Raw genomic sequence first — 22657 nt, 5'->3', positions numbered from 1 at the left:
TCTCATTTGTATCATTTCGTGCTGTTTTCTTTGTTGAACTTGATTTTTGAGCAATTAAATGGCTATCTTAAGTGCAGGGGTCATATCCTATAAGCATTTCTTATTATCCTGTTTCTTGACTAATTTGTATTAGCCTCCCTTTGAGCACTGTAAACATCCAACATGGAGCTGTCTTACAGCCTATAAAAAATGGGGAATTCTCCTGTCTTTTCTTTTTTTTCTTAGAAGATATATATTATTAGGATTCATTTAATCAAGAAATGTTGAGGCTTATTGTGCTCTAAGATGAAAAATAACACTGCTATTGCAAGATACACAGTAATTTAGTTACTATGTTTTGCTCAAGATAGTGTTATAAACTTATAAGAAATAGTATTTTTTAAAATATGCCACAGTATCTTCTAAACTAGTAAATCTCAGAACTATGGTTCCTTTGATGAACAACTTTAGTACTTTTAAGACTTTTATTTTCCGTATAGAATAGTCACAGTCATGTGGCCCTTTGTTTTGTAATAATTAAAAATACGGCCCTAGGGTCAGGTGACTATGACCGCATTGGTGTGACTTTTTTATTCTTTCAGCAAAATAACACAAGAAACAACAGTGCAGTAAGTAGCCTAATAGTATCTCTTGGCAATGCACACATACGCTCACTTACACCCTCTAGGTCTCTTTTCTTTCTCTCCATTGCTGTCCCTCAGCAGAGAATTTCTCTTGGACTTAGAGTTCTTTGATATGTTATGATAAATGATGCCTTGTTGTGTTTTCTGACTCTGTTAGAGTCTCCATGGAATTAAAGATCACATGCTTATTTGGCTTAATGTACTTGACCTTTTCCCATGATTGACATGTCTAAATAAAGGCTGTAGCAACTCAGTAATTATGCACCAGCTGTGTATATTCATTTCACAGAAAAAACACACAGTTCTCTTCAAGAGTAGATAGCTTGACCCCTTCCCTGCCAGCTAAATAAAGGAGAGTAATTACTATTATTATTAATCATAGTAAGATTCCTTTCCATCACCAAATGCATCTCTTTCCTCACTGCATTTTGTAAACAGTATACTATGACCACAGCTACATAAAGTGTTGTTTCAGTACTGGTATTTCTTATACAATAAAAATATTTACAATAATTCTGGACCTGCTCGACAAGATAGTTCCACACAATTTGTGTCAAAAAATCCAGGATTTGTTAGCAAGATTTGTGTTCAGAAAGCAGTATTACCTTTAATGAACCCTTTGTTTTTCTAATGGGGAAATTGTATTTTCCCTCAACTGACATACAGGTAAATTCTGAATAAATTCTAGGGTTCCGTGCTTACTTCAAAAAAATCTTTTCTCTTAACAGCACATTGTTCCATTCTCACTTATTCAAAATATGTTCATATCTAAATTATCTGTATTTTTATTAATTTGGGTTTTAAAAAGTATGATATAAAGTTAATTCTTGTTGACCACTTTGACTAATTAAAGAAATGCTCATTTGAAAAGATTCCTTCTTTAAACTAAATTTTTGGTCTTTATTTACTATAAAATAAAAATTGTTCCCTATATAATCTTGAAAAATAATTCCAGTTAGGTTTAATAATTGTCAATTCATTTCAGAACCATGACATTTATCATTGTTTCTTGAATTCTTTATGTTCTTAAGTGACGTCTATTAAATTTTGGATATAATAGTGTAGGTAAATTTTATAACCTTAACCTGGAAATGTTATTTGTATACTGTTTTCCGCAGGATCTAAGGTGATTCTCTAATTCCTTAGGCCAGGGTTATTATAGTTGGGCTTAGAAAAGTTGGCAATGTATAGAAAAGCAGGAAGACAATGAAATAGGACAGGAAATTTTATTTTGCCTTCATTCTTCTTCAAGCCTCTGAAGGTGAGCAGCTTGAAGGGGGAAGGGAACTAACACAAGCGCAAGTGTCTATCATGTGACAGGCGCCATGTTCAATGTTTTATACCAGTTATATTATCTCATGTAATCTTTGTAGAAAATCTCCTAAACATATTGATAAATTTTTAATACATATATTTATTTAATTTGTCCTAAAAGCAAGGATGAGGTTTCTGGATCAAAGGAGAACTGTTATTATTTCTTACAGCAATAACCACATGCCCCGTTCGTCCCCTTCAGGGTGATGTGATGAGAACTAGGAGGTTATATGCACAGGAAGGGAGCCCCAAAATTATGAATCTGGGAATTTATATAGAAACTGCTATATAGCTGTCTCCTTTCCACCTTGAGAGGCAGGGCAATCTTTCCTCCCTCATGTAAACAAATAGCAGGGAAGACAAGGGGAAGCTCCCCAGTTAAACCCTTTGGAATACAAGCCGGTAGCTCTGGGGCCTTATTATCTTTTTAAAATGTGAACGTATAAATCTGGGTGATAAGTATCTATCTCTTTGAAGGTCTCTATCTATTCAGTCAACCTTTAACTTCCAAAGCTTGTCCTTTAAACCAGGTTCCAGTTTTCTTTGCTTTATAAGTCTCTACCCGTACAGAAACATGAAAATATTTTCTCTGTAGTTTCATAGCCCTAAACTGTGGCAATTTCAGTATTGTTGCTATGAAATTTGTGGCCATTAGCTTTGTTTCCATTCTTAAGTCTCTTAGTGTATTTAGTAGCATAATGCATCATTACATCTATTGTCTATGTATTTTACTTAAAGTATCATCTCTGTGTGAAGATTTATATGCACAATAAAATTTTATTAAGCACCAAGAACTATCAAGCACTGTTCTAGATACTTGGGATACATCAATGAACAAGTTAAAAATCGCTGCTGTTCTGAAATTTTAAAACTTTTGGGAGAAGCTAGAAATTAAACACTAAGCATAATAAGTAAAAAACTTACTATGGTAAGTTCCTGGGTGGCAGTGGGAATGCCAAGGAAGCCAGTATGGCTAGAGTGAAGTGGAGTGATGGGGAGACCAGCAGGAGAGTAGATGGAAGAGATGACAGGAATGAGACATGCAGATCGCAGAGGACCTCATAGAGCATTAGGGAAACCTTGGCCTTTTCTTTGAGTGAAATAGGGTAACATTAGAAGGTTTAGCTGAGGAATGACATAATCTGACTTGTCTTTTCAGAGGGCCACACTGGCTGCTGTGTTTAGGACAGATTGTAGGGGCTAATGTAGACTCAAGAAGACCTGTCTGGAGGCTAATGCACTAATTCAGGTTGGGTGTCATATGGCCCTGACCAGAGCGGTGAAGTGAAATAATAAGCAGACAAATTTTGGATATATTTTGAAAGTTGTTCCAACAGAGTTTCTGATGGATTGGTTGTAGGCTTAAGAGAAAAAGAGAAGTCTAAAGTGATTCCAAGGTTTTTGTTCTGAGTAACTAGAAAAATGTTTTATCATCAATTGAGGTGGACAAGATTGGGAGGGAGCAATTTATTGGAGGGGGTTGGGCTGGGTAAGATTAGGAGTTTAGTCCTGAACTTGTTGATTTTGAGATGTTTTTTAGACATGCAGTGGAGGTGTCAGGTAAGCAGATGGGTATGCGAGTTCGGAGTTTGGGAAAGAGGTTTGAGCTAGAGATAGAAAATTGGGAGCTGCCCACACATAAGTCATATTAGGGACAGATTTAGGCTTTGTGGGGCCTGAAGCTTATGCAATTTTGGGGGTTCTCTAAGAGAAAGAATTCAAAATTTGAATTCAAATTATGTACAAAGGTGAATATTTATTTATTTATTTGCGGTACGCAGGCCTCTCACTGCTGCGGCCTCTTCCGCTGTGGAGCACAGGCTCCGGATGCGCAGGCCCAGCGGCCATGGCTCATGGGCCCAGCCGCTCCGCGGCATGCGGGATCCTCCCGGACCGGGGCACGAACCCGCGTCCACTGCATCGGCAGGCAGACTCTCAACCACTGCGCCACCAGGGAAGCCCAGAATATTTATTTTTAATGAGAAAAATCAAAACAAATACTTATTTGGAAACTGATAAATAGCACAAAATCATAACATTTGGAGAAATAGCATAATATTTTAAATAACTTCCTGACATACCTCTGTAACATAACTTCCTGACATACCTCTGTAATATTTTCCCCCTACATTATCGACCTTTAATGTCAAGGATTTTAAAATATTATTTTCTGTTGAGAATATGAAAAATTAATTCTGTCTTTATCATGATTAATTAAATTTTTTAATTAATTATAGTCTAGAAAGGTTTTTTTCATCTTTACAACTTATTTACAATTTCATGAAAATTTTCAGAGTTGTCTTAAAATTTAAAACTTCTATCAAGCTTCTTGCATATATTACCTGAAGATTTGGAAGAATTTTCCAAAGACTAACTCTGGCCCTATGCAATTGAAACTTTGCTTCTTTTCCACTGTCCACATATTTCCAATACTAGGCAAATTGTGATTCCTTTGCATATTGTCACACCACTTCAGCCCTGAACATTGTCAGGTGACTTTATCACAGTGGGTACTAGACCACTGGAAACTATTTCTACTTTAGGATAGTAAGGATAGCTAACAATAATTTACTCATATATGGAAGTGATTGTGAATCACATAAATATGTTCCTTTAAACCCAACCTAAATATATCTCCAACTCTGTTTCCTCTTAGTTTCCCAGAAATGTTCACAGACACACAAGTGCCCCCACCACCACGAAGGATCTTATATTTACAAATTTTCCTGAAATATATGACCATGAAAACACAGTTTTTTTTTAAATTAAAAGACTTTACTTTTTAGAGCAGTTTTAGGTTTGGGGAGATTGCACAGAAAGTACAGAGTTCCCACATGCTCCTTTTCTCCCCTGCACGTAGTTTCCCTATTATAAACATTTTGCATTAGTGTAGTACATTTGTTACCATTGATGAAACAATATTAATAGATTATTATTACTAAACTCCATAGTTGACATTTGGATTTACTCTTTTTTTTGTATTTCTATGGGTTTTGACAAATGTATAATATTTCATATCTACCATTACAGTATCATACAGCGTAGTGTCACTTCTCTTAAAATGCCCTGTGCTCCACCTATTCATCCCTAACCCCACTCCTTGAACCCTTAGAATCTCCGATATTTTAAATTGTCTCTATAGTTCTACCCTTTCCAGAATGTCATATACTGGTTAACATCTTAGAGTATGTAGCTTTTTCATTGACTTCTTTCACTTATCAATATGCATTTAAGGTTCCTCCATATCTTTTTTCATTGTTGTTTATTAATACTCCATTGTATGGATGTACACAGTTTGTTTATTCATTCACCTATTAAAGGACATCTTGGTTGTTTCCCATTTTTTGACAATTATGAATAAAACTTCTACAAACATTTATGTGCAGGTTTTTGTGTGGGCGTTAGTTTTCAACTCACTGGGACAAATGCCTAGTGAGGAAATTAGTATTTAGATTAGGATCTAGACACAGATCTTACACCTTTCACAAAAATTAACTGAAAGGTAATCATTTACCTAAAGGTAAAACAAAATTATGCAACTTCTAGAAGATAACATAGGAGAAAATCTAGATGACCTTGAGTTTGGTGATGACTTTTTATATACAGCATTATACAGCACAATCCATGAAAGAAAAATTGATAAATTGAACTTCTTTAAAATTAAAACTTCTCCTCTGTGAAAGACACTGTTATAGGATTGAAAAGATAAGCCACAGACTGGGAGAATACTCTTGCAAAATATACCTAATGAAGGGCTGTTATCCAAAATACACAAAAAACTCTTAAAATTCAACAATAAGAAAACAAATAATCCAATTACAAAATAGGAAAAGATCTGAACAGACATCGCAGCAAAGAAGATATACAGGTGGTAAATAAGCAAATGAAAAGATGCTCAACATCATGTGTCATTAGGAAATTGCAAATTAAAACAATGAGATACCATTACACATCTATTAGAATGGCTAAAATCCAAAACATTGACATCACCAAATGTTGGCAAGGATGTGGTACAACAGGAACTCTCATTCTTTGCTCCCAGAATGCAAAATGGTACAGCCACTTTGGAAGATAGTCTGATAGTTTCTAACAAAGGTAAACATAAGCTTACCATATAATCCAGCAATTATACTCATAGTATTTACCCAAATGGGTCTTTACTTTTTAAGCAGCTCTGCAAGATTCTGCCTCAGAAAATTCCTTCAGGCTAGTCTTCCTTGCATTTAATGTTCTCAAGACATGAGTTCAGCTGTGTTGTCTTCGTATCCTCTTCCTATCTGAATATATTTGGATATAGTTTCAGATTGTTTATTTTTACCTTGACTTGGCAACTTCTTAGGATGTTACTTCTGGCAATTGCCCATCAGATTCACATTCCACAAACAAAGGCAATATTCACTACTCCCAAGCAGACCCTCTGGACTTGCCAGCCTGGTGCATGGTGCTCCTTACCTTTGTCTGTCCAGGAATGGTTATCTTAATTAGTAATTGTTAGAAACCTCTGCAATCTTTAAAGTTTAGCTCTAGGATATAGTCACTGTCTAAACTTCCTCAATTTTTATCCATTTCCCTATCCACTGAAACTGATCTCAAGAAAGTTACAGATAAATATTAATTTGTAACTGTAATGGCAAATTTTTAGTATTAATCTTGTTTGACTCCTTTATAGCATATAAACTGCTAACTGAACCCGTCTTAAAACTCTTTTCCTTTGGTTTGTTTAAAAATTTTTTAAATTGTGAAATGAAGCATACATCCAGAAAAGTGCAGAAAGCTTATGTACAAGGTTTAATAAACATTTTTAAAGCAAAAACTTGTATTATGAAACAGAACACTTTTAGCACCCCAGAAGCTCCTCATGTGCCTCTCCCCAGTCACAACGTCTATTCTTCTTTATGCCAGAAATAACAAATATTCTGACTTTTGTATTGAGTGTGCATGCTGTGCATGCATCCTTGAACAATGTATTTTAGTTATTCTATTTTTAAATCTTAAAAAAGGAATTATATATTTTTTGCTCAATATTATGTTTGTGAATATATATATATATATATATATATATATATATATATGTATGTATGTATCACATCTCTAGCCATTCATCTGTTGATGGACATGTAGTTTGCTTCCATATCTTGGCAATTGTAAATAATGCTGGTTATTTTTCTTTCAAGTTTTTCTGTATATATTTTAGATTGTCCAAGTTCTTTTAAAATAATGATGTTGGAAATTTGCAATTTTGTTGAGTATATAGATTAATGCATGTCTGTTTGGGGGGATGGGTTCACATCTTCTCGCTGATTCTAATACATATGTCTAGAGGACACCCAGAGCAATATATCACACTGTGAATGCCACTTTTTACATAAGTTGGAAAGGCTGAAACCTGCTGATTTGTAAGAATAAAATAATGTCTTATTCATATTTGTATCCCTGATACCTAGCACAGTACCACTCAATAAGTTGTTCATTTCAGTAAACATTTGTTAGGCATCTGCTGTATGCCAGGCACTGTGCAAGGTGCTAAAGATACAAAATGACTAACACATGGGCCTTCCCTAAGGAAGATTCATAAGAAAACTACTTGTAAGCAAACAACTACAATCAAGGGTTATTGTGCTTTGGTGTATATGATTAAGCACTAGAGGATCCTAAGCAGGAAGATGGTCAACTGTATTTAGACTGAGGAGGTATGCAAAATTTCATAGATCGCATAATCCTTGAACTGAGACTTGGGAGGTGAGTTAGGTATGCATCAGATGATCAGGAAAGTCAAAGATATTTCATACAGTTGGAAGCATAAGAGCAGCATTAAGTAAAAGAGAGACTTGAGAACACCTGGCAATTCAGGAATGAAAGGGCACACACTGGCTTATAGTATGTGTGGCAGAGTGGATTTAGAAGCCTGCCTGGAGAAATAGGCAGATGTCAGATATTGTTTGGCTTTATAGAGTAAAAAACTTTATCCTATAGGCAACAGAAAGCAATGAATGAGTTTAAAGCAGGGAAGTAATGTAGGCAGATTTGCATTTTGGAAAAAAAAAGCCATCAATATTCAGGATGGATTAAGTGGGACAAGAATGGAATTAGAAAAGATAATGCTAGGGAGAATGTTCTAATAGTCTTGGTGAGACATGAGGGTCCAAATTAAGACAGTAGCACTAGGGATATTGAAGAGAGCATGGATTCAAGAGATGTAAAAGAGGACCTAGTGACAAATTGGATGTGCTTTGAGATGACTGGATAGATGATGCATTTACTGAGATAGATGATAGTTACTTGGGGGACAAATAAAAGGATGAGTTCCATGGACATGTTGACTTTGACATGCCTGTGGGAAGGATGTTTAGGTAAATATGTCTAATAGGTGGATGGATGGATATATAAGTCTGCAGTCTAAGAAAAGGATTTGGTGTCAAGTCCTAGGGATCCCAATCTTGAATGAATAAATAGAAGAAAAGCCAGAAAAGGAAACCAATATGAGAAGAAAAAAAAAAGGAGGAGGAGGAAGACCAAGAGAAATTTAAATCGTAGAGAAAAGAATGGTCAATGGTATCAAGTGCCACAGAAAGGAACAATAGAGCTGAAAAAAACTCCTATGAGATTTGGCATCACTAGGACCTTGGTGAAATCTGTTTTATTAGAGATAGTGATTGTTTCACAGAGTTAACCGTGAAGGGAAGGGAACTGTTGCGATAACTAGTTAGTTGAGTGTAGGGAGAATATAGAACAAAAAAAAAATGTTAATGAAAGAAGTATAATTATAAACTATGGGGAATAGACACAGAGAGATTATTATGATAGCTAATAAATTAATGGTGGTTATAAAATATAGTATAACCAAATAATTAGTATTGTAGGTGTTTATGATAGACCTGTGTACCAAAGTACAATGCCAAGCCCCAAGTGTATCACATTATAAATACTCAAAAACTATTTCCTGAATTGAATTGGATTGGGTTTCCATTAACATGTAAATAATCATCTTCTGTGCCTTAGAATAATTTAGAGTTTAATTTGTGTATTTACTTCTGATGAAGGTCATCGGACACTATTTATTGGAGTTCATGTGCCCCTGGGAGGAAGAAAAAGCCATCGACGTCACAGGCATCGTGGTCATAAACACAGAAAGAGAGACAGAGAGAGAGATTCGGGACTAGAGGATGGCAGGGAGTCACCTTCCTTTGGTAAGAATGTCTCTTTGTTTTAATTAAATTTATGATTGTAATATTATACTTGTTTGTACAATCCATAATTAGCAGTAATACTCATAAAGTTGTTTATACCTTTATAAAAGATTTGGGCAGATACCTCACTCATAAAGTTGTTTATAACTTTATAAAAGATTTGGGCAGATTGGGGAGAAGTGGGAGAGAGAATGTTTAATCTTTATTTTTCTCTTGTGCATCTGCTTTGTGAAGGTGAGGACTGGCTTAGTTTTGTGATGGAGGAAATACACTTAAGTAGTAGAACTTAGTTGTATTAACTCATGATAATTTGTACAAATAATAGTCATTGCTCTAAGTAGTTTGAAAATCCAAGGGGAAATGCCTTTATTAAGTTCCCAGTTACACTATTGTAGATGCTCTCCGAATTTCACTCTTAGGATGTGAACTTTCTACTGTTTTGAATATTCTTCCTTTAAAAGTATACAATTGACCCTTGAACAACACAGGTTTGAGCTGGAACGGTCTACTTATACATGAATTTTTTCAGTAGTAAATACTACAGCACTACATTATCTGTGGTTGGTTGAATCCATGGATGGTGGAACCGGATACAACTGACTATAAATTATACGTGGATTTTCAACTGTGAAGAGGGTCAGTGCCCCTAATCCCCACATTGTTCAAGGGTCAACTATATATAGAATATCAAAGTATAGTGATATGGAAGTTGTTAACAATTCCTGAGTGCCGTGAGAGCCTATGTACATGACATAATTAAGAACCTGACTTTCAGTTTCCTGACCTTCCCACGTCCTATGACCTCCTTCACTGCACCTTGTTCACTTACTCATTCATTTTGCTCTCTGATCACAACTTCACTCCTTACGTGCTTGTTCAACTACTTGACCTCTCTACTTTTTTTTCTATCCATGTTATCTTTATTTCCTGATCCTATTCTGATTTCATACCCTGTAATTTTAGTAGTACTTTTGCTAATATTCTAAATACCTTAATTTCCGTTTTAGTTTTATTCATACCTTTACCCCCATTTTTAAAAACCAGATTTATGTTAGGTTCTTCCATGTCCCTACTTTCTCCCTGCCTTCCCAAGTAGGCATGCTCTGCAGGACATAGTCATTCAACAGGGCAGATTGTAACCATTTAAGTTCATTACTCAAGTAGGAATTCCCTGGCGGTCCAGTGGTTAGGACTTGGCACTTTCACTCCCGGGGCCGGGTTCGATCCCTGGTCAGAGAATTAATATCCCTCAAGCCTCATGTTGTGGCCAAGAAAGAAAAAAAAAAACCCAAAAAGTAAATAAATTAATTCATTACTCAAGTGGACCTTCAACACCTCCTCCCAATTCTACTGAATGTTTTCAATTTTTGAAATAAGTATTTTTCAATCTTCTTCACCATTCTCCAACACCCCCCTTTTCACAGTCACCTAGCAGATGCTTTCTACTTCAAAAGGAAAATATGTCACCAGAAAGAATTCACTCAACTTCCCTCCTGTTAAACATGCAAACATAAACATATGCCTACATCTGCAACTGTTTTTTCCTCATAATGCAATAAGGAAGTTTTCTTTTCAATTATGTTTATCTCCTATTCCCTCCCACCTTGAAATTTATACAATTTATAATCTAGTTTACTTCTTCTCAACTGGATTATTCTCATCATCTATCCTTCCAACTGCCTCAAACACACATTTCCCCATACAGTTGTATTCAGATATAAGGTAAGTTAGCATATGAAGTTTGGGGGAACAATTTTACTTTTAATACTCTATAGACATTGCTTTATTTAATATCTGGTTTTGCTAAGTATTGAAGAGAAATTTGTAGTCTCTCTGTTTTTTCATTTTTTAAGTTTATGTCTTTTAAGCTTGAATGCTTATAGACAATTTTTTGTGTCCCTTTATTTAAGAAAACTTGCTAAGATAGGCCTAATGGTGAGTATGTTAAAAAGCATTTCCAGTCTGCATACACTGATATTTTTCCACTGAGAGAATATTTTCCTGTCTTATCTGATTCTGTTCCACTTACTTTGGTCTCTTCTTTGTGAATTATATCTGCATGTTGGATTTATGATATCTGCTTGTTGTCCTTTTTTTGGTAGCTTAAAGTTAGTCTCTCATTATTCATTTGATTATCTGCAGTATCGATTCTGCATTTTACTACTTCTATTAGGGGTTTTGATTTTGCTGTTGCATCTTTAGTTTTAAGTTTCTTTCTTATCTCATCTGATTTTCTTTACATTTCCTCCTGTCCTTTCCTAATTAGTGTTTGTTTTTCCTGCTTGATAGAGTCTGTGTTTTTAGTCTATTGATGATCCCCAGTAGTTCTGGACATTTTCTTTTGATTCTGAAGTAGATAATTTTCAGAAGTATCATCTTCTTTTGGGCCATAAAGATTATTTTGACTTTCCTTTGATTTATAGTATTTTTACAGGCTGCCAGTTTTTTTCTTTTTACTCACCAAGTAAAAGAAAATACTTCTTTTTACTTTCCAAGGCAAAATATATCCATACTATGTGTGTCCAGCTATATCCTAAGGCGGCTTAGAGAGGCACTGCCATTAGTGTGTTCTTCGTCTCCATCGCTGTGTATAATTATGGGCATCAAACTTCCCCAAATACCATGTACTTCTGCCAGAGGTAGAATGATTGATGGGAGTGTGTAAAGAAAAGTACTCTGGGTATCCTGCACCAGCATGATAGAAGGATGATCATCTCTGAGTCAGTGGGCAGAAGAGGAGGTGTGAAAGTGTCCCCCACATTTTCAGTGTTTTTTGTTTCATGAAGTAGAGTCTGGGAATATAACAAAGAGACAACTGGGTAGATTTCTCTTACTCCAGCTTCATCTGTTTATAGTTAGGGGAGATTCCCTCTTAGACTCTGGGAATGGAATATCTGTTGGAATAAGCTTTAATGGTTACTTTGAGTTTCTTAAATACTTCTAATATTTGAGAAAATAAGTGGCATTCACATGATCTTAGAAATATTTAGTAAACAAACAAAAATAAGCTTGTTCCTTCTGCCTCTGTCATGTTATTCTTTTTTTCCATAGCTGGATACATTATGTCAGTTTTTCTAGAACAGTGGTCCTCAACCTTGGCTACGCCTGGGAGATTTAAAAACATTTTGGTGGCCAAATCCCATACCAGTCAGAATCTCTGTGGGTGGGACCCAAGCATAAGTACTTTAAAAAAATACCCCAGGGCTTCCCTGGTGGGGCAGTAGTTGAGAATCTGCCTGCTAATGCAGGGGACACGGGTTCGAGCCCTGGTCTGGGAGGATCCCACATGCCGCAGAGCAACTATGCCCGTGAGCCACAACTACTGAGCCTGCACATCTGGAGCCTGTGCTCCGCAACAAGAGAGGCCATGACACTGAGAAGCCCGCACAGCACAATGAAGAGTGACCCCCGCTTGCCACAACTAGAGAAAGCCCTCACACAGAAATGAAGACCCAACACAGCAAAAACAAATAAAATAAATTAATAAACTCCTACCCACAACATCTTCTTAAAAAAAAAAATACCCCAGGTGATTCAAATGTGCAACCAAGGTTGAGATCCAGTGTTCTAGAAACTTTGCTATTCAAAGTGTGGACCATCACAATGCTATGAGACTAGGTATCAATTACAGGAAAAAAACTGTAAAAAATACAAACACATAGAGTCTAAACAATATGCTACTAAATAGCCAAGAGATCACTGAAGAAATCACAGAGGAAATCAAAAAAACCTAGAAACAAATGACAATGAAAACACGACGACCCAAAACCTATGGGGTGCAGCAAAAGCAGTTTAAGAGGGAAGTTTATAGCAATACAATCCTACCTCAAGAAACAAGAAACAGCTCAAATAAACAACCTTACTGTGCACCTAAAGCAATTAGAGAAAGAACAACAAAAAACTCTAGAATTAGCAGAAGGAAAGAAATCATAAAGATCAGATCAGAAATAAATGAAAAAGATATGAAGGAAACAATAGCAAAGATCAATAAAACTAAAAGCTGGGTCTTTGAGAAGATAAACAAAATCGATAAACCATTAGCCAGACTCATCAAGAAAAAAAGGGAGAAGACTCAAATCAACAGAATTAGAAATGAAAAAGGAGAAGTAACAACTGACACTGCCGAAATACAAAAGATCATGAGAGATTACTACAAGCAACTCTATGCCAATAAAATGGACAACCTGGAAGAAATGGACAAATTCTTAGAAGTGCACAACTGCCAAGACTGAATCAGGAAGAAATAGAAAATATGAACAGACCAATCACAAGCACTGAAATTGAAACTGTGATTAAAAATCTTCCAACAAACAAAAGCCCAGGACCAGACGGCTTCACAGGCGAATTCTATCAAATATTTACAAAAGAACTAAAACCTATCCTTCACAAACTCTTCCAAAATATAGCAGAGGAAAGAACACTCCCAAACTCATTCTATGAGGCTACCATCACCCTGATACCAAAACCAGACAAAGATGTAACAAAAAAAAGAAAACTACAGGCCAATATCTCTGATGAACATAGATGCAAAAATCCGCAACCAAATACTAGCAAAGAGAATCCAACAGCACATTAAAAGGATCATACACCATGATCAAGTGGGGTTTATTCCAGGAATGCAAGGATTCTTCAATATACGCAAATCAATCAGTGTGATACACCATATTAAGAAATTGAAGGATAAAAACCATATGATAATCTCAATAGATGCAGAAAAAGCTTTCGACAAAATTCAACACCCATTTATGGTAAAAACTCTCCAGGCATAGAGGGAACCTACCTCAACATAATAAAGGCCATATGTGACAAACCCATAGACAACATTGTTCTCTATGGCGAAAAACTGAAACCATTTCCTCTAAGATCAGGAACAAGACAACGTTGCCCACTCTCACCATGATTATTCAACATAGTTTTGGAAGTTTTAGCCACAGCAATCAGAGAAGAAAAAGAAACAAAAGGAATCCAAATCAGAAAAGAAGAAGTAAAGCTGTCACTGTTTGCAGATGACATGATACTCTACATAGAGAATCCTAAAGATGCCACCAGAAAACTACTAGAGCTAATCAACGAATTTGGTAAAGTAGCAGGATACAAAATTGATGCACAGAAATCTCTTGCATTCTTATACACTAATGACAAAAACTCTGAAAGAGAAATTAAGGAAACATTTCCCATTTACCACTACAACAAAAATAATAAAATACCTAGGAATAAACCTACCTAAGGAGGCAAAAGACCTGTATGCAGAAAACTGCGAGACACTGATGAAAGAAATTAAAGGTGATACAAACAGATGGATAGATATACCATGTTCTTGGATTAGAAGAATGAACATTGTGAAAATGACGATACTACCCAAAGCAATCTACAGATTCAATACAATCCCTATCAAACTACCAATGGCATTTTTCACAGAACTAGAACAAAAATTTCACAATTTGTTTGGAAACACAAAAGACCCTGAATAGCCAAAGCAATCTTGAGAAAGAAAAACGGAGCAGGAGGAATCAGGCTCCCTGACTTCAGACTATACTATAAAGCTACAGTAATCAAGACAGTATGTTGATTTTGTGCCAGTAGGCACAAAACAGAAATATAGATCAATGGAACAGGATATAAAGCCCAGAGATAAACCCATGCACATGTGGTCACCTTATCTTTGATAAAGGAGGCAAGAATATACAATGGAGAAAAGACAGCCTCTTCAATAAGTGGTGCTGGAAAAACTGGACAGCTACATGTAAAAGAATGAAATTAGAACACTCCCTAACACCATACAGAAAAATAAACTCAAAATGGATTAAAGACCTAAATGTAAGGCCAGACACTATAAACCTCGTAGAGGAAAACATAGGCTGAACACTCTATGACATAAATCACAGCAAGATCCTTTTTGACCCACTTCTGAGAGAAATGGAAATTAAAACAAAAATAACACATGGGACCTAATGAAACTTAAAAGCCTTTGCACAGCAAAGGAAACCATAAACAAGACGAAAAGACAACCCTCAGAATGGGAGAAAATATTTGGAAACGAAGCAACTGACAAAGGATTAATCTCCAAAATATACAAGCAGCTCATGCAGCTCAATATCAAAAAAACAAACAACCCAATCCCAAAATGGGCAGAAGACCTAAATAGACATTTCTCCAAAGAAGATATACAGATTGCCAACAAACACATAAAAGGATGCTCAACATCACTAATCATTAGAGAAATGCAAATCAAAACTGCAATGAGGTATCATCTCACACTGGTCAGAATGGCCTTCATCAAAAAATCTACAAACAATAAATGCTAGTGAGGGTGTGGGGAAAAGGGAACCCTCTTGCACTGTTGGTGGGAATGTAAATTGATATAGCCACTATGGAGAACAGTATGGAGCTTCCTTAAAAAACTAAAACTAGAACTACCACATGACTCAGCAATCCCACTACTCAGCATATACCCTGTGAAAACCATAATTCAAAAAGAGTCATGTACCACAATGTTCGTTGCAGCTCTATTTACAATAGCCAGGACATGGAAGCAACCTAAGTGTCCATCTACAGATGAATGGATAAAGAAGATGTGCCACATATATACAATGGAATATTACTAAGTCATTAAAAGAAACAAAATTGAGTTATTTGTAGTGAGGTGGATGGACCTAGAGTCTGTCATACAGAGTGAAGTGAAAGAGAAAAACAAATACTGTATGCTAACACATATATACGGATTCTAAAAAAAAAAAAGTGGTTCTGACGAACCTAGGGGCAGGACAGGAATAAAAATGCAGAAGTAGAGAATGGTCTTGAGGGCACGGGGAGGGGTTAGGGTAAGCTGGGATGAAGTGAGAGAATAGCATTGACATATATACACTACTAAATGTAAAATAGATAGCTAGTGGGAAGCAGCCACATAGCACAGGGAGATCAGCTCGGTGCTTTGTGACCACCTAGAGAGGTGGGATAGGGAGTGTGGGAGGGAGACGCAAGAGGGAGGGGATATGGGGATATGTGTATACATATAGCTGATTCACTTTGCTATACAGCAGAAACTAACACAACATTGTAAAGCAATGATACTCCAATAAAGATGTTTAAAAAAATGAAAGACACTGGAGCAGGAATAGCACAAATACCTATTATGGTTGGACTCAATAGCAGAAGTAGGAGAACTGGCTGGACTAAAACAAAAGGGAGTGGTAAGGATATGATGAATGATGGTGCAAACTATGTAATGGCATTCATGGTCAAAAACATTTATACTACTGCTCTTTATAAAGAAAATAGGTCAGAGTCAGCTGAAAGGCTGGGACTCAATAACAAGGGAGTAAGTAGAAGAAAAGAGAATTTTAAAATGTTCTTATCGAATAAAGAATGTTAAATTTTAAAAAGAAAAGAAGTGTGGTCCATGAGCCAGCAATATTAGCATCACATTTGAGCTTGTTAGAAATGCAGAATCCTAGGCCCCATCCCAGACCTCTTGAATCAGAATCTGTGTATTAGCAATAACTTTTGGTAACTTACATGCACATTAAAATTGGACAAACTCTAGAATATTGCTTGTCACATCTTGTTGTATGTTAGACTCATCTGAGGAGCTTTTAAAAAATATTGATGCTCAAAGGCTTTTATTTAATTAATCTTGGGTATTTTCCTAGGTCATGGTATTTTTAAAAAGTATCCCAGGTGATTTAATATCCAGTTAGGATCAAGAGCCATTGATCTATCTTAAGAAAGTCCTGCCTCTTTATTTGGGAAACTTGGCAATAAGCCAGGTAGCCCAGATTCTGCCACTGATGTGTCAGCCACTATTTTTAGATGCCACCTTTTCCTTCCTCCACCAGCCATCTGAGTATCTTTATTGCCATTTAGACCTAAGATCTGTTTTATCAGGGACAAAGCTTTGGCACCCTAGTAGTCGCTAAGCAGTAGAACCTCCTATATTTCACTTTTTAAAGTTTCTTCAGGACTAATAATCTGCCTATGTTCCTATTCCACAGTCAGTTTAAGTGCCTTGATAATCAAGTACTCAGTTACATGCTGAGACTGAAACCATGTTATGAACACCATCCCACTTGATTTGGACTTTGATACTCAGCATAGTGTGAATATATGAGATTACTATGCTGAAGCCTTCGAAGAAAATTTCTGACAACTTAAGAAATACTTATTGTACTTGGAAAGATTTCAAAGAAAATCTTTGGAAGACATTCCTACAGGTGCTTTAAAATTATAAAGAATTCAACTTCAAAGAGGTATGAGATAGAGGAGAATGTAAGGAAGCATCAGGCTCCTCTGCTGGGATCCTGGAGCTTTTATATTGTAAACTGGAGTATGGGATTATGAAGACACGGAATAATTTGGACCCATATTTCTGGAGCAAGGATCAATTTAACAAAAAGATTTTAGTGTAAATATATGAATTTTGGCACTCAAAAATGTCATTCCAATATATGAGAAACATCCACAGAATCCCACTTTATTATATGACCCAATCATGTAAGGCAGTGTTGTTAGGAACCTGGTTGTATCAGTGCTGCATCCAGGGAAAACTGAACAGGCCTTACTGTAGCCAAAGAGATTATGCTCATGTCACAGGCCTGCAATGGCTGGGTCTAGTCCACCAGATCCCGTGGTTGGAATGTGATTTCTAGGTGAGTCCAAAGATAGACTCAGCTTTTTTTTTTTTTTTTTTGCGGTACGCGGGCCTCTCACTGCTGTGGCCTTTCCCGCTGCGGAGCACAGGCTCCGGACACGCAGGCTCAGCGGCCATGGCTCACGGGCCCAGCCACTCCGCACATGCGGGACCCTCCCGGACCAGGGCACGAACCCGCGTCCCCCGCATCGGCAGGCGGACTCTCAACCATTGCGCCACCAGGGAAGCCCAGACCCAGCTTTTTGACTGTGTTGTTATGGTGGTGGTGATACTTCGATTATACAAAACTTTTGATGCCTGCAAATAAGTTCAATCTACTTTTGTTACTGTGCTTAACAAAATTGTTTGTATAAGATTGTGATGATTAATTTTTCTTCCTACTGTAATCAATTCCCTGACAACAGAATACTGCTAAAACTTTGCATCTTGTTATTTTTAATATTGTCTTTCATTCACTTTATATAATTTTAAATTATATTTTCAACCAGGAACATGGTTGAGTTGTTTAAAAATAAGTTTGAAGCATTAGCTTGAAGTCAGTGAAAATATAAAAGATAATAAGAGAAATTCAGAACACTTTAATGTTAATTTGCTCCTCAGCCTCCCAACAAAGAATGTAACAGGAGAGATGACAACAGTATATAAATTATAATTAATCTATAAGCACTAGAAATAAATCTTAAAGACATCTACTTTACTAAATGCTTATTTAAAATATGGTACTCAAAGGTACTGTATAAATTAGCACAACCCTTGAATTAGACCTGGGATTTTTCCATTCTTAGATGATAAATTGTGTACACATTTTAGGAAGAATGAAGCAAATACAGAAAACATAACTTCAAATCTGTTATTGATGGCAGTAGCTTCCTGTTCCTATTTAACTCCCAATTGGCTGATATATAAGAATATCAATGAGTTTTTAAAAAAATTATTTTATGTAATGTATAACACAAGTATTTATGAATGTTAAAACATAGAAACATAAACGTACAACTCAATGACTTATGACAAACATCTGTGTAAATATTGTCTTGGCTAGCACTCCAGAAACCCCCTTTGTCCTCCCTCCCAGTCACTACTCTCTCCCTTCTCCCCAAAAGGATCTCTAGTCTGTCTTCTTACATTGGGTGTTTTGCCTGTTTTTGAACTTTTTATAAACGAAGTCGTACAGGAGGTATTTGTGTCTCTGTTGTTCAACATTGTGTTGTTAGTGGGATTCACCAATGTTTTTAGCTGTAGCTTTGGTTTATTCATTTTCGTTATTGTACAGTGCTCATTTGTTTGTATACACCATGCATTCTACTATTAATGAAAATTTAGGTTATTTAATTTTTGGAGATACTATGAAGAACAGTGCTGTGAACATTTTTGTATATGTCTCTTGGTGTACATATGCATTTCTCATACCTAGGAATGAAATTATTTGTTGCTGAGTCATAAGATATGTGTATTTCAACTTTAGTAGGTAATGCCAAACAGTTTCCAAAATAGGGTACGTATTAACACTTTCACCAGCAAAGTGTGAGAGCATATGTTGTTTTACATTCTACCTACCACTTGACAATTTCATTCTGTTAACATTAACCGTCTAATGAGGGGCATAATGGTATGTCGTTATCTTAATTTGCGTTTCTTGATTACCAGTGAGGTTGTGTAACTTTGCATGTGCTTTTTTGGCCATTTGGATAGCCTCTTCTATGAAGTGCCTGTTCAGGTCTTATGCTTGTTTTTTTTTTTTTTAATTGGATCATTTATTCTTTTTGATTTGTAGAAGTTCTTTATATATTATGGACATGTCTTTTGTTGGTTTTTCATGTTTCAATTATCTCACATTTGTGGCTTATCTTTTTTTTTTTTTTTTGCGGTACACGGGCCTCTCACTGTTATGGGCTCCAGACGTGCAGGCTCAGCAGCCATGGCTCACGGGTAGCCGCTCCACGGCATGTGGGATCTTCCCGGATCGGGGCACGAACCCAAGTCCCCTGCATCGGCAGGCGGACTCCCAACCACTGCGCCACCAGGGAAGCCCTGTGGCTTATCTTTTCACTCTTTTAATGGTGTCTTTTGATGTATCTACAAATTCCAGAAGAGGATACTAAGAGGCTGAGACCCTTATTCCCTAGTGCAGCTTTCTCCATGCTGTAATTTATTTCCATTATATATTTTACTAAATACAGAAACAGAACCTTATCTTAATCTATCATAGTCTTAGCTACAGTTTGTATTACAATGATCTACGTTTTCAGTGGCTATCTTAAAAATAAGTAAAATACCTATCAAAATAGGAGAAATATTTATGCTTAGAAAAATTCTTTCTGATTGTGATATTACTATAATTTACATGATTTTTGTCATACAATTTTAAGCTGCATAGATATTTAAAAAGTCATTGAATAACACATTTTGAATATTTGCTGTATTGAAACATAATCTGAGCCTCTCTTTAAGACATTAAAAGTATGTTGATGGGATGATCATAAAAAGACTTTTGTGAGCATAACCTAATACCTATAAAATCATTTCTACTCTAAAGAATGAAAAGCCAGATACATGGAGGCATATGTTGTTTAAAAACCAAATACAATACCTCTTGTCCATGAATAGATTATCCTACGTTAATAAATTATTATTTCCTGTGCTGTTATCATTGTGTCTTCGAGAAGTCTTTTAAACATATGATGCCCTACCTCAGACTTTCAAATCCTCTTTATTCTTAACTATGAGGGTCTTATTTCCTCATGTTTATTTAATGACTATGTTGTGATGAGTGATCCTCATGCTTTATTAGGGGAAATACTAATAAGTCTTAAATGCAAGCTTCCTGCACATAGTACTTGAGTTTGGGGGGTTGGATGCATGGTAAGTGTTATAGATACCCAGATTACTGATGCAGAGTAAACTGAAATAAGTCATTGAAAACAGTGATGAGAGAAATTGTTTCAAAAGAATGAGAAACACGGGCTTCCCTGGTGGTGCAGTGGTTGAGAGTCCGCCTGCCGATGCAGGGAACGCGGGTTCGTGCCCTGATCCAGGAGGATCCCACGTGCTGCGGAGCGGCTGGGCCCGTGAGCCGTGGCTGCTGGGCCTGCATGTCCGGAGCCTGCGCTCCGCAACGGGAGAGGCCACAACAGTGAGAAGCCCGCGTACTGCAAAAAAAAAAAAAAAAAAAAAAAGAATGAGAAACAATACCAATGTTGAGGCATGGCTACTCTGGGATTTGGTTTCTGAGAAGTGAGTGAGTTGTTAGAATAGGCTGTCATGAAACACAAAACTTCTATGTCTGGTCACACTGGGTAGGTCTAATAGAAAAATTTAATTGATTTCTTAGTGTAACTCTAAAATTACAACTTATGCTCTTTTTTACGGCTGTTTGAAGCATTGACTTTATTTATTTTTTAATTTTTTTTTTTTTTTTTTTTTTTTTGGTCCAGAAGAACCAGCCACAGAGGTAACAGGCTGTCAAGAAGCATTTCTTTTGACTCTGATGTGATTGGGTTTAGTATATATTACTATAATCCAGATAGTATACTTTTAGGAAAAATATAATACTAGCTTCTTATTTCAGATAAATTAAATCATAAATGTATATGCTGCACTGTGATTTCCTTAAGCACATTTGATATTTATGGAAATCCATCAGTCTCATTTCAAAATCAACATTCATGTTACATCTAGGAAATTGGCATATGCTTTTGAAGAGGTTGTTAAGCAGGAGACTTGGCTATTGACTCAATTCTTACTCGTTTTGCTATAAAATTTAGTTTGACAAATTTCTTAAAATATTTGGCAATAAACCATATCTCATATATTAACATTCTTAAAAGGAAATGCTTTACTAATGCCTGCAGCAAATATGCTATATAAAAGTAGTTTCTGTTTCCTTTCTTATAATTTCTTGAATATATGCAATCATATATAAGATATAGTGCTGCACATTGGTGGGAACAATTAAACAATTTAAAAACTGGGATGCCCTGTATTTTAAGACTTTATTTTTTGGCCCAGAGATAAACCCACGCACATGTGGCCACCTTATCTTTGATAAAGGAGGCAAGAATATACAATGGAGAAAAGACAGCCTCTTCAATAAGTGGTGCTGGGAAAACTGGACAGCTACATGTAAAATAATGAAATTAGAACACTCCCTAACACTGTACACAAAAATAAACTCAAAGTGGATTAAAGACCTAAATGTAAGGCCAGACACTATAAACCTTGTAGAGGAAAACATAGGCAGAACCTTCTATGACATAAATCACAGCAAGAGCCTTTTCCACCCACCTCTTAGAGAAATGGAAATAAAAGCAAAAATAAACAAATGGGACCTAATGAAACTTAAAAGCTTTTACACAGCAAAAGAAATCATAAACAGGATGAAAAGACAACCCTCAGAATGGGAGAAAATATTTGCAAATGAAGCGACTGACAAAGGATTAATCTCCAAAATATACAAGCAGTTTATGCAGCTCAATATCTAAAAAACAAACAACCCAATCCCAAAATGGGCAGAAGACCTAAATAGACATTTCTCCAAAGAAGATATACAGATTGCCAACAAACACATGAAAGGATGCTCAACAATAGTACTCATTAGAGAAATGCAAACGAAAACTGCAATGAGGTATTACCTCACACTGGTCAGAATGGCCATCAACAAAAAATCTGCAAACAAGAAATGCTGGTGTTTGAGGGAACCCCCTTGCACTGTTGGTAGGAATGCAAATTGATACAGCCACTATGGAGAACAGTATGGAGGTTCCTTAAAAAACTAAAAATAGAACTACCATATGACCCAGCAATGCCACTACTGGGCATATACCCTGAGAAACCATAATTCAAAAAGAGTCATGTACCACAATGTTCATTGCAACTCTGTTTACAAT

The 22657-nt window shown here is 36.2% G+C and overlaps 1 protein-coding gene across 14 annotated transcripts in view; it reads left to right on the top strand.

The window, feature by feature from the left end:
• SLC4A10 (solute carrier family 4 member 10) overlaps positions 1-22657 on the top strand; it is a 309415-nt gene that overhangs the window by 136391 nt on the left and 150367 nt on the right. For 13 of the 14 annotated variants that reach the window (XM_027129968.1, XM_027129959.1, XM_027129928.1 and 10 more), the window contains one exon: positions 8978-9124. The exons of the other annotated variant lie outside the window; for it this stretch is intronic. In XM_027129968.1, coding sequence (XP_026985769.1) covers positions 8978-9124 — 147 coding nt within the window. The remainder of the gene's footprint in view (positions 1-8977; positions 9125-22657) is intronic. 14 annotated transcript variants of the gene reach the window in all.

Source organism: Aethalodelphis obliquidens, unplaced genomic scaffold, assembly GCF_003676395.1.
Source record: "Aethalodelphis obliquidens isolate GAN/ISIS:26980383/991018 unplaced genomic scaffold, ASM367639v1 scaffold2, whole genome shotgun sequence".
Lineage (NCBI taxonomy): Eukaryota > Metazoa > Chordata > Mammalia > Artiodactyla > Delphinidae > Aethalodelphis > Aethalodelphis obliquidens.
The sequence above is the reverse complement of the archived record's forward strand: the minus strand, read 5'-3'. Positions and strand labels throughout refer to the sequence as shown.